The sequence below is a fragment of the Bufo bufo genome, chromosome 1 (genome assembly GCF_905171765.1).
Source record: "Bufo bufo chromosome 1, aBufBuf1.1, whole genome shotgun sequence".
Classification (NCBI taxonomy): Eukaryota; Metazoa; Chordata; class Amphibia; order Anura; family Bufonidae; genus Bufo; species Bufo bufo.
The window spans coordinates 688,609,607-688,622,817 of record NC_053389.1 but is presented as its reverse complement, the minus strand read 5'-3'; the positions used below and the strand labels follow the sequence as shown (position 1 = coordinate 688,622,817).

Sequence of the window (13,211 nt, the reverse complement as noted above, 5' to 3'; positions counted from 1 at the left end):
TTTTTAATTTTTTTTTTTTTTTTTTTTTTCATGCATCAGTTCTGCATTGCATGAGAATCGCAGCATGTTCTATATTATTCCGTGTTTTTTTTTTTTTTTTAACGCAGCCCTGGATGCATAGCCAATCCGTATCGTTCTTGTGAAAGAGGCCTTACTGTTCTGTTGGTCCTGGTGGTCCTTGTGACTTCCAGGATCCGTGTACACAAGCCGGTGCTAGGACTGACTACACAGCACTAGCAGTGACAATTGTCCCTGAAACTGGGTTGATTTTTACCTGTAGCTTGAGCAGCTGTAGTTACGGTGGTAATCAAGTCTTAAAAAAAAATGTAAAATGCTAAAGTCCACAATCCTTTCCTTCCTATATAGGAAACAAAGCTGAACTATACATGTGTATCAGAATATCCTAATAATGGCAAATAAACTGATCCTCTGTTTTCATGTTAGCCTGTATGATCACTAGATAATATAGCCAGAATTTTAAGATCCGATCTTCTATACTATGGTTATAAACTATGGGCCAGGGGTCTCAAACGTGGCCGGATATGTGAGTCACAGTGATGTCTCTGATGTAGATGGTCTCTTTCCTCATCTTGACCATCTGGAGCTGACCGCTTTGACCACTTCTTTCAGCTGCGTCTCGTGTCTGCAGAGTTTGGTTCACAGTCATCTTGGGTTCCTCACTTTTCCATCATCCTCCCCCTCCTGGTGCCCTAACAGTGTCATCCTGGTGCCATGCCCTATAGTGTGCCTGCTGTGCTCCCCAAAAAAAAAAAAACACTATACTGCAAAAAATATCAGTGCCCTACAGATAGTCCCCCATTACTATTAGTACTCCCAGACTTTCCCCAATAGTGATAATGCCGCCATTCCCCTATAGTGCCCCTGGCAGTAGTCATGCCGTTTTAATGCACCTCTATAGAGTCACATTAGTAATAAAGCCCCTTATAGTGTTCCCAGTAGTTATTCTGCTCCATATAGTGGCTCCATTTATTCATTATGCCCCTGTAGTAGCACCAGTATTAAAATGCACCCAGTAGTGCCCGGTGTATTATAATGCCTCCACCACCTGTAGTGCTCTGGCCTGTAGTATTGCTCTCAGTAGTGCATCTTGTATTATAAGGCCCCCTTTAGTCCTCCAGCCTGTTTTAATGCCCCACTAGTTCTCTGGTCCGTATTAAAATAATAAATAAAAAACACCCGACTCCACGTCCGTCTGATGCAGGCAGGAGGTCGTGATGACATCACTGTGGCCTCCTTTGCTGGGTCTCAGGTGGCACAATGTCCTGACTCAGGCGTTCATGAGCTGGTCATTGCACCCCCTGAGTCTCTGTGCAGAAGGTTTCATTTGTCGTCTCAACCTCTTGTGCCATTCTACTGCCTCATAGGCCTCTGAACAACAGGGACTGGAACCATAGGCTCCCATGGCCTGCGATAAACTGCCACCTGTTGCCTTGAACAGCAAAAGCGGTCAGATGCTACAAAGAAAAAAAACACTGGGTGTAGCGCATTTCAATTTTCACTATTGGCATCTGACTACAGCATTTAAAAAATAAAATAAAATGGCCAGAAAGGCACCTGCAAAAAATGTGTAAAACCACCCTAATTGGGCATGGAAAAACAGTGTATATGTCGTAGCAATAGTAAAAAAACAAACAAAATGTTCCAGCTGTCACCTCCGGCAAACCGTAATAAGTACAGTAAAACATGTATCAAACACCTTCCTCTGACTCCAGATCAGTAATTTTACATGTTGATACTCGCCCTCATTCACCTGCCCCATGCCCATAGACCATCCATGGAATGCATAGAGACAACCTCCCCAGGAGTCCTCTCCATCATGTGTGCATGCGCAGTAGTCCTCTCGATGCATTCCATGGCTGGTTTGTGGGTATTCATCAAGGGAATATGGGTAGCGAGATACAAATGACTGCTCAGGAGTCAGCGGCAGCTGTGCTATACATGTATTACTGTACTTACTAGGGCTTGCTGAAGAGGACAGATTCGCTTTAAACGGACTACTCAACATACCCCAAACCTGAGCTGGATAACAGGTCTAAGCTGCAGATCCAGATGTAGGCCATGGAAAGTGCTACAGGGCTTTTTATTTTTTATACTCTTATCTCTTCCAACTCCTATAAAAATGATGACAAATAAACCTACCTACCAGGATATGTCGGATACATGCACTTGTGTACATCTGAGTACGGTATATGCACAGGGAAACGCAGCAGAAGCGAAAGTCCTCCAAATCACTATATTCCCCACAAAGGATGGAAATTAGCAAAAAAATAAAAAATTTCCAGGTGTTTTGCTTGTTATACCAGCCTTTTGAGAAAGCTGGGTGTAGACCGGATAACCAATATGGCTACTGTGACAGCTGCTAGCGCATTGGTGGGTTCCTACTTCAGCAAAACGCTTCTTAAATACAGATGTATGAACAGTATGTGTGATGTTAACATGCTTCCAGATTGTGAATCTCTACACCTATGTATTACAGCACTCACATCCAGGTCACACAGCCCGACAATAAGTATATAACGCGTACATCCTGCGGGACGGAGGGCTTCAGAAATGCCAAGAAGAGCTCTTCTGTAGCGGCTCAGACAGCCGGCATCGCAGCAGCAACTGTAAGTGGACAAGTCTGCACTGAAACCGTGTATGTGTGCGTGTATATGCTGTTTAACTATGTTATGTATCTTCTCTTATATTCTTGAATGAAAAGCTGTAAGATGAGTGTTGTGCTTACATATATGTATGATGGCTTGAAAGGGATTGTCCAGCTTTTCTTTAATTTGCCCCAGCCTCCTGTGCAGGTGGAGAGATCCATTCTCACCTGCCGCTCTGGTCCAGCTCCCTGGCGCTCTTCACTGGTCGTCTTGTATTTTCACACGAGGGGGGGGGGGGGGGGGGTCAGGTGTGATGCTCCAGCCAATGACTGGCCTCAGGGGTAACTTGTCCTCAAGCAGCACATGACCCAGAAATGATGTGCTGCTTGGGGACACATCCCTGCTGACGACAGTCATTGGCTGCAGCAGTACATGTGACCCGATCTGTCCATAAGCTTATAAGATGAAGATCAGAAGAGCAGTCAACATAGCCAGGGAGCAACCGCTGGCTTCAGCGACGATCTTTTCACAAGAGACACGCCACCCAAAAAATTATTATAGCAAAGAACATTTTGGATTTTGAAATATGATCCCTTTATGGTATTGGCTATCGAACAGATTTGTAAGATTACTTGCATATATATTTTTTAATTTTGTTTTACTTGTTTGTATCTGGCCTCATATATCATATGACTGTGTGATTGTCCCATTCAGGATTAAAAAAGTTATCCGGGAATTTGATATTGATGGCCTATCCTCAGGATAGGTCATCAGTAATAGATCGGCGTGGCTCTGACTCCCAGCATCCCCTTCAATCAGGCACTCAAGCCTCCTCACAGCTTAGGCCTCTTTCACACTTGCGTTGTCCGGATCCGGCGTGTACTCCACTTGCCGGAATTACACGCCGGATCCGGAAAAACGCAAGTGTACTGAAAGCATTTGAAGACTGATCCGTCTTCAAAATGCTTTCAGTGTTACTATGGCAGCCAGGACGCTATTAAAGTCCTGGTTGCCATACTGGGAGCGGAGGAGCGGTATACTTACCGTCCGTGCGGCTCCCGGGGCGCTCCAGAATGACGTCAGAGCGCCCCATGTGCATGGATGACGTGCCATGCGATCACGTCATCCATGCGCTTGGGGCGCCCTGACGTCACTCTGGCGCACCCCGGGAGCCGCACGGACGGTAAGTATGCTGCTCCTCGCTACACTTTACCATGGCTGCCAGGACTTTAGCGTCCCGGCAGCCATGGTAACCGTTCAGAAAAAGCTAAACGTCGCATGCGGCAATGCGCCGAAACGACGTTTAGCTTAAGGCCGGATCCGGATCAATGCCTTTCAATGGGCATTAATTCCGGATCCGGCCTTGCGGCAAGTGTTCAGGATTTTTGGCCGGAGCAAAAAGCACAGCATGCTGCGGTATTTTCTCCGGCCAAAAAACGTTCCATTCCGGAACTGAAGACATCCTGATGCATCCTGAACGGATTTCTCTCCATTCAGAATGCATTAGGATAAAACTGATCAGGATTCTTCCGGCATAGAGCCCCGACGACGGAACTCTATGCCGGAAGAAAAGAACGCAGGTGTGAAAGAGCCCTTACTATGCACAGTGCCATGTGTCCGATGAATGTGACTACACATGGCCTAGGGAGAGGCCTAAGTGCTGACGGAGTGCTGCAGCCTCTTCAAACAGCTAATATGCGGAGTAGCGGGATTCCTACCCCCTGCCAATCCCATAATAAAGAGGTTATCCTGATAATGATGACTTATCCTCAGGGATCCCCGTTAATCAGCTGTTTCAGGATGTCGCCACACGTAGCCGCCTCCCAGCAGCTTTTCAAGCACAGCACTGCACATTGTATAGCGGCAGTGCTTGGTATTGCAGCTCAGCCCCATTCACTTCAGTGGGGCTGAGCTGCAACAACCTTGGGACCAATTGTATCATTACTCAATTCAGAGCCAGATAATTGTCCAATTTACAAAAGGCCTATGGCCAACAGTACCTGGATTACATTGTTAAAAACGAAACTACCTCCCCTAAATTCCAAAACCTTTATTATACTTAACTAAAAGCTACAGTATAACCGTACAGATTAAAATCCTTCTGTTCCCGAGACTTGGCGCACTACTGAGCTCTCAACCTCTCCGTTAGGGTTGCACAGGGTATCGAACTTTCAATACCCAATCTATACTTTTGAACCCGGATCGATACGATACTGAGATTTGCTGTTTTCAATTACTGTGCTGTGCTACTGCGCAGCCCTGTCAATTAACCCCTCAGGTGCAGCATGTCCAAAGACATATTAAAATAGACAGTGTAATTTCATCAGCTAGATGAGTTTAGAGGAGCCTGTCCCCCTCTTCAGTAGCTTGTGCAGTCTTTGAAAATGCTGAAGACTGCATCCAATACAAGGTGTCTCTGCTATACAAGACTGGTAACAAGTACAACGCATGCGCAGCTGAAATATCGACACGCAGCAACATGAGGTCAGCCAGAAGCTCCCACATTTATGTGGTATTAATCACAAAGATGTCAGTCGGCACTCCGTCTTGGATGGCGTGGTGCACGTGTCCAGGGCTGGCGTCCCGCTCGTGCCTGAGCCGAAAGGCGTCACATTTACTTGCATTCATGTGATAATAAAAAGGATAGGTTATCGGTATTAAAATCCTCACAAAACCCCTTTTAAGATACAAAGAAAAATAATATAACTGCATTGTTATCCTCTGATATTTAAAATTGGTGCACCAATATTCATGCATACAGCAATAAGAGACCATAACTTGTAGGACCTTATTATCTGCTTAATTGGTGTGTGTGTGTGTGTCTAAATTTATATTAGAAGTATAAAGGGTCAGTGCCTTTGAGGATTATATGACATATTATAGGGGATTATTATTAATTTTGTAAGGTTCTATAGGGCACAAAGGACGATCTATCATTTAAAAAAAATAATTGTATTTTGGGAGGGTAGAGCTGTTCATATTTTATTTACTGACTTATGTATTTAGGTTTTTTCCTCATTTTAGATAAAATTCTCAGTTCCAGACGTAGTCCTTGGTATTGGTGGGCAAATGCTGTATTTGCTAATGAAGCAAAATAGAGATGAGAGGGCAGTACTCGGGTTATGATTGTTGCGATTCTTTTTCTTTTACCCTTTACGCTTTGTGATTTTGGAAGACGACAGGTAGGTGTTGCAACTTCCACTAGGTGGCAGCCCCCACCCAAGGTTGACAGATGCAAAATCCTAGTGTTCCATAGATTGTGTTTTCTTTCTCCCTACTGAGATTTCCCGGCGTGATTTAGCCATACAGACAGGTCACAATGTTTCACTTCACAAAATAAAACTAATTAGGACAAGCCTGTGAAATGATAAAACCCATCAGAGTTTTGTGTGCACGGTTACATAAAAGGCCTTCATGACCTGCACGCTCATTGTGACTGAAATTATTATTTCACGTTGCCCACGGTACAGCCTCGAAAAGTATTCTAACGGTATTAATCAGTAGCCACTTCCCCTATTAAAAACAAATTAGTGAGTATCACGGCGTGATGTGAGCAAGCTGTAGAAAATAGCTTCTAGTGTTTGTATACATGGGGGGTGTGTGTGTATATATATATATATATATATATATATATATATATATATTTTATTTTATTTATTTTTTATGTGTGCTGTGTCACATCTTTGTATGTTGGCTTTGGAGGGACATTGTTTTCTCGAAGCCCATAGCCAGACGGTATCAGAAAAATAGTCCTGACAAGGCTTTGAGGGTTGACCTTGTCGGGCTGCTGGGGGGGGTTCCGATCCATTGAACTTTACACTAAGGCTGGCCATACACATTGGATCAATGTCAGCTGAACACGTTGATCATCTCATGTATGTGATGGCCTTCCAGCCCTCCCTCATTAGGAAATTCAGGGGAGATACCAGATTCTTTTGTTCTCTGGGAAGCTGTCTGGTACCGGCTCTCCCCCCCCCCCCCCCCTTCCTCCTTCTCTGAACACATGCACACTAGGCCGAGCTTGCATGTGTGTGGAGGGGTCTGTTGTGTATGGCTGACCTAAGTACTGCTTCGAGTCCCATAATGGTGAAAAAATCCAGCATAAAACCTACCTGAAGATATGTGAAATAAAGCATTGACAACCTTTTACTGCAAGGATGTAAGCTTCTAGTGACTATAAAGTCTATGTTAACGGGGCGACCTTGGTGCATATTGATGTAATGGGGGAGAGGGTTCCTTGGAAAGCTAGAACACAGTTCAGGATTTTATATTTCTTTTCCTTCCCCTGTTAATGGACTGCAGACTACAGGCTGCTGTAAATGAGCCTTTGTATTTGTAGATTCACAGAATCTGGAGCTGCCTGCATAGGTCGGAGCGCTGCTAAAGGGTCTGATTGATAATCATTCTGTATTAAATTATCCTATTCATCAATTCCTTCAATAGATTTAGGTACGTAAAGGGGTTAGCCAACATATATAATGGGCCCCTCGTATACATTATAGTTACCTGCTCCCCGGCACCTGCATAGCTGCACGGGGGGGAGCAGCTAATAGCAGACAGGGACAAGCCCCCCCTAGCGTCACAGCCGATGCTAGGGAGGAGATGCAGCGGCGGCCGTGCAGGGATCCAGTGCAACGCGGGTGCCAGGGAGCAGGTAAGTATAATGTATATGAGGGGCCCGGGCATTGGGAATGGCTCATACAGTACAGTATACACCTGTGAGGAGACGCCGAGCTGCGGTGGAGAAGAACATGGTTGGGTTATGTCAGAGCTCTGGCACATTCTGGAAATGGCTTGTCCATTTCTCCACTTCTTCTTCTACTTTTAAAAAGTGTTCAAATTTGAACCGTCTGACAGTTCCGCTTTTTTATACCCCCCGTAGTCTTTTATCGCCACGGGAGCTGACATCTAGTCTGTCTACTGAGTTGTCTGAGCTACAGCAGGTGTTCATGTTTCTACATCCCAAGTCTGACCGCCATTCAATTCATGTGAGAAATCTGCATTACTGGAAAAACCAGACTGTTTATTGTAATGCATGGGGGGGTCAAGATGAAGTTTGTAACCCTCAAAGTAAATGGAGCGTCTGCTTCCAGGCACAGACAAAAAGAGCATCTTCTATTTAAAAATGGAAGGCCCTCTTCACGACCTCTGAGCCATTTACCAACTATTTGTCTTTCAGCTTGATGGTCAGTAGGTGTTCTGTTAAAAGGCATTTTCTGCGTATAGATTAGAAGCTGACTGTTCCAATTCTTCAAGCTGGTACCCCTGCAGCTTAATTCATAAGCCATTTTTTTTCCCTTACCAATTTTCTCCCCGTTTGCCACTTTGTATTTGTCTAATTGTTTATTGCCTAGTAGATCAGTATGGGTGTTCACATTTTACCCTTTTTGTGTCCGTGTTTTTGTTTTCTCTTCGTAGATTGACTATATTGAAGCACATGTAGCGATTTTGCAAGGGTTGGTTTAGCGAGGTCTCTAGTGTGACTTTGAATGCGTTGGATTCTGGAACCGTTGCTATTACTACACGTTCATAGCTTTTGTGTATCTTTTTTTTCTTCTTCTTCCAGAAAGCTGTTGATAAAGGAGTTGTACATGTCCGAGTGGTAGTAAAAGGCATGGGACCAGGAAGAGTGGTAAGTGCATATGATTTTTTTTGTTTTTTTGTTTTTTTTTTGGGGGGGGGGGGGGGGGGGGGAGTCAAATCCTATTTAAAAAAAAAATAATAATGTTAACATAAAGTTTTACAGGACAAAAAGAAGTGCACAAGCATTCAGGGATGGTACTGGTCTACTATTCAATGTGCTGTCGATGGCTTAGAAAATCTTAAGTTCTGGATTTCATGTATCCTATTTTCCCTTTTGCATAAAAAATATACTAAATAAATAATATACTAAATATCTACTAATTTATTTAGGTTTTGCATATGAAGACCTAAAACGTAACGGATTTAAATCGTTATAATGTGTGGGTCTGTATGTAGCGGGGAAGTTAATTTGACAGCTCCATTGGGATCAAATTTGATGTCTGCACTTAACCTTTCAAAGCATGTACCGTGCTGTAAAGTGTGTATGCCAAGTGCCTCTTTTGACATTCGTTGATGTGAGGAGACCTACAGCAAGCTTAAGGTCAACAGCTATTTGTGCTGGTAGATGTCATTTCAGGGGTCAGAGAGACTTCTGCATGGCTGGATACCACCAAGGTACCACCAAGCACATGGGTCATCTAGCCAGTATATTTGTGATTGAGTTCTTCTCGTGTTTTAAAAGCTCTCACACCATTCTCTAGGACTTGCCCGATTTGTGAAACCTAGCCAGCTGAGCGTTTTTAGCGTGTAGTCGTTTTGTCCATGTGAGACACAAGCATGAGATGCCAAGGGACTCCACTTTTGCTCTGCACCGCAGAGACCGATTCCCACTCGCTAGCGGATCTGTACAACTAAATTCTTCCAGTCCATAACTCGGTTTCTCCCAGTTTGAGGAGATGGACCCTTTGTCCTATTGTGCGACAAGCGGTATATTTGAACATGGTATCTGCGAGATTACGGATAGGGAATAAGGCCTATATCTTCTGTATACACGCGTGCTAGGGAAGATATCTTGATATCAAGGGAGGAGGAACCATAACCTGTGTTTCTATGGAGTCATGTCTATATGGAATAAAGCTAGTGAATACTATATGGAGAGAAAAACACAAGAAATCAGAAGCTTGTACATAACAGTGCTCCTCTAGTTCATCCTCTATACTGTAAACGAGGACCAGTTATGCCTAATACAAGCATGAAAGGGGTTAAAAATGGGTCAAAGACCTGGATGGCGTTAAAATAATAAAAACATATACTCATTGGTTCCCCTTTGCTCCTCCCTTTTGGTGCAGCCATGATGTCATCTTCTTGGCTGCAACAATGATGTGCTTCTATATTGCACATGACTGCTGCAGCCAGTCACTGATCTCGGCAGTATACAAGAGACCTCTGAGGCACATAATTGGTGGCAGCAGTCACGTGCGGTATACGGACACGTCATCACTGCAATCATGTAAGTGAAGCCCAGCTGGAAGTAAAACTTCTTTTATTTGAACTGGTGATTATAGCTTTTTATTATTTCCATATCATCCCTACCTTTTTATTTTATTTAAATTTTTATTTTATTTTTTAGCTTGGCTGTGAGAAACTGGCAGAGATTACAGCCCAGGTCTACTCTAGCCAAGAAATGATTGGGTCCTATGTAATCATTATGTAAGAAAAGTGGAATTCACTTGCTGGAATGTAGAATATAATTGCAGCTATTTAGTGTATTTCTCCTTAAACAGGAGTTATGGGGGAGAGTTCTCAAACTGGTGTGAAGGAGAGCAAGCTTAGTTGCCCATAGCAACCAATCTGATTCCAGATTTTATTTTTCAGAGCTCCCTTATAAAAATGAAACATGGAATCTGATTGGTTGGTATGGGCATTTAAGCTTGCTTTCCTTAACACCAGTTTTGATAGATTTCCCTTTGTGTCCGATAATGGGAATGTTTATTATCTGTCATTATGATCACTACCGTATAATGGATTGATGATCATGTTTGGCCCTCTTGTGGCATCATGAGCAGATGCCACTGGAGCCAGGAAATGACTTGAAGAGATTCTCCCGTTAACGGGCTAAAGAATACCTGAAACCTCTTTTTACATGTCTGATTCAGTAACTACCTGCACCCCCTTGTAATAAGTACTCTGGGGCATCTATTCTCAGGACCCTATGGTGTGCCATTCCTTTATTATTCCTGGTGAAAGTTATGAATGAATTGTCAGCACTTTGCAGTGAAGGTCCAGATGGGTATTACCAATTGGGAGTGCGTTTCTGCACAGTCTGACACTATCCAATCAGTGCTGCTAGTGTCAGACTGTGCAGTAACACCCATCTGGACCTTTACTTCAGACTGCTGGCAATTCATTCATATACTTCTAGTAGGAATATTACAAGAATGGTATAACACACGGGTATAAAAAGTGGAGTGCAAGTAGTTACTGAAACAGATATGTCTTTCCACTGTCCAAATGCGTTGCGAATCAGAAACGAAGCAACTTTGAAAATTGTCGATTAAAAACGTCCCATGGTTTTGTGTCTGCAGCAGACCTAAAAACCTCCTTGGTGGATGGTTCCTTGTTATATATGGATCCTTAATATATTTGGCCATTTGATATGTTTGCATAAGGGGTTTTTTTTTTTTTTTTTTCCCGGACCATATGCGGAACCATTCATTTCAATGGGTCTGCAAAAAAAAAGGAAGATTACTCCGTGTGCATTCAGTGTCCGTATGTCTGATCTGCAAAAAAAATAATAGAACATGTCCTATTATTGTTCACATTACGGACAAGGATAGGACTGTTCTATTAGGGGCCGGCTGTTCAGTTTTTTTTGCGGATCAGTTTTTTTTGTAGATTGCAAAATACATAAGGTTGTGTGCATTAGCCCTAAAAGTAAAGTAAATCTGCTTTCTTCAAGCCACCAAAACCAAATAGCACATTCACAATGCTTACATATGTATGATCTGCAACTAACAAGAGAAAGTGTGGTATCTGGAGTGTCAGTTTTGTCCATTGTTTTTGTTTCCCAGCATGCCATCAAAGGGTTAACCATGGGAGGACTAGAAGTGATATCCATTACAGACAACACCCCCATCCCTCACAATGGTTGCCGTCCACGCAAAGCGCGCAGATTGTAAACAAGATCGCAGTGGGAAGGATGAAGCGCACCCTGCGGCGATTCCAACAGGACGTTCTGTAAAGAAGAAACAGCAATTCGCTCCATAGGGTTTTTGCTGACAGGCGGCACAGTCTTGTATCATGATGTCATCTTCTGTGAAAAGAGATCTTTTTCTTTCTTTTTGCTCTGTTTATACAGACTGGTCTGTGGACTCTGAGGAGGAGAGCCCGATTTTTGCGAAAAAAGGTTTTTGTCCTGCTTTTAAGATGGCTGTAATAAAATGTCAGGAAAATGTTTGAGCTAGCCTTTTGTGTAGCGAGCGCCTTGTGCATTTCTTCTTTTCTTCTGTGTCCTTGGAAATTACATGAGAATTTGTGTTCTGTTCAAAGAATCACCACATAGAAAATGACTTACCAACAATAGGTTATTCTTTGGCAACATTCTGCAGAAAAGCCATTGTAAACTAGAACCCCCCCCCCCTCTCCTCCCCAAAAAGTGAATTTGGAATTGGCATTTTTATTCTACAAATTTGAATAGCTTTTTATAACGTTGTAAAGCATGATTGTTCATTTTCCAGGTCAGTCCCGCGTCGGTAGAAAATTGTTAATGCTGATTTTAAGGCTTTTTTTTTTTTGTTTTGGTTTTTCTTCATTGACATTAGGAACATAAGTACATCAACGTTATCTTGTTGTCCACAGAAATGGTCAAGAACCATTTCTCCAGGTGCTCCTGTGCAATATTTTTATGTTGGTATTTTCCCCCTCAAATTGCATATATAGATTTATATATAATTTTTGTTCATATGATGGCACGCCTTGTTTTTATTTAAAAAAGAAACCATTTTGTGACATGGCTTTATATTGCTGATGATCAAGTTGTTTTGTTTTCCCCCCAACTACATTAAAACTTGTATAAGAAATATATATATATATATATATATATATATATATATATATATATATATATATATATATACCCATCTATATCTATATATCTCTATCTAGATCTATATCTCTATATTTTTTTTTATTTTTATTATACAGTAAGATGAATGACACGCTTTGTATCCTGGCTACCATTGGGCTTTGTTAATATATAATAATACATTATAATACTGTGTAATAAATCCTCCTCACAGTATGGCTGTGAATTTATCATTATTATTTTTTTTTTTTCCCCTAAAGCTATAAAAAAAAATAAGGATTTTTGAACTGATGACCTATTCTCCAGACCCCAACCGATCACATACTGATCTGGAGGATAGCTCATCAGTTTAAAAATCCCAGAAAACCCCTTTAGGACCTTTTCGTGAGTATGCAGCAGCTCCCGTCCTGACCTCCCAGCACTGATGGGGGTTGCATGGCATTATATTGATTTATGCTGCTGGGTAACCCTTAGGCCCCTTTCACATGAGCGAGTATTCCGCGCGGATTGAACGCATTGCACCCGCACTGAATACCGACCCATTCATTTCTATGGGGCTGTTCACATGAGCAGTGATTTTCACGCATCACTTGTGCGTTGCGTGAAAATCGCAGCATGCTTTATATTCTGCGTTTTTCACGCAACGCAGGCCCCATAGAAGTGAATGGGGTTGCTTGAAAATCGCAAGCAAGTGCGGATGCGGTGCGATTTTCACTCACGGTTGTTAGGAGACTATCGGGATGGAGACCCGATCATTGTATTATTTTCCCTTATAACCATGTTATAAGGGAAAATAATACAATCTACAGAACACTGATCTCAAGCCCGAACTTCTGTGAAGAAGTCCAGTTTGGGTACCAAACATGCGCAATTTTTCTCATGCGAGTGCAAAACGCATTACAATGTTTTGCACTCGCGTGGAAAAATCGCGGGTGCACCCGCACATTTTTCCCGCAACGCCCGTCTGAAAGAGGCCTTACAGTTCTGCAATGTATTGG

General features: G+C 42.7%; 1 protein-coding gene across 1 annotated transcript in view; it reads left to right on the top strand.

The window, feature by feature from the left end:
* Positions 1-12,122, top strand: part of MRPS11 (mitochondrial ribosomal protein S11) — a 37,323-nt gene extending 25,201 nt beyond the window's left edge. Inside the window, exons 4-6 of the mRNA XM_040414174.1 lie at positions 2,498-2,627; positions 8,173-8,238; positions 11,201-12,122. Coding sequence (XP_040270108.1) covers positions 2,498-2,627; positions 8,173-8,238; positions 11,201-11,308 — 304 coding nt within the window. The 3' untranslated portion in view covers positions 11,309-12,122. The remainder of the gene's footprint in view (positions 1-2,497; positions 2,628-8,172; positions 8,239-11,200) is intronic.
* The last annotated feature ends 1,089 nt before the right edge of the window (positions 12,123-13,211 follow it).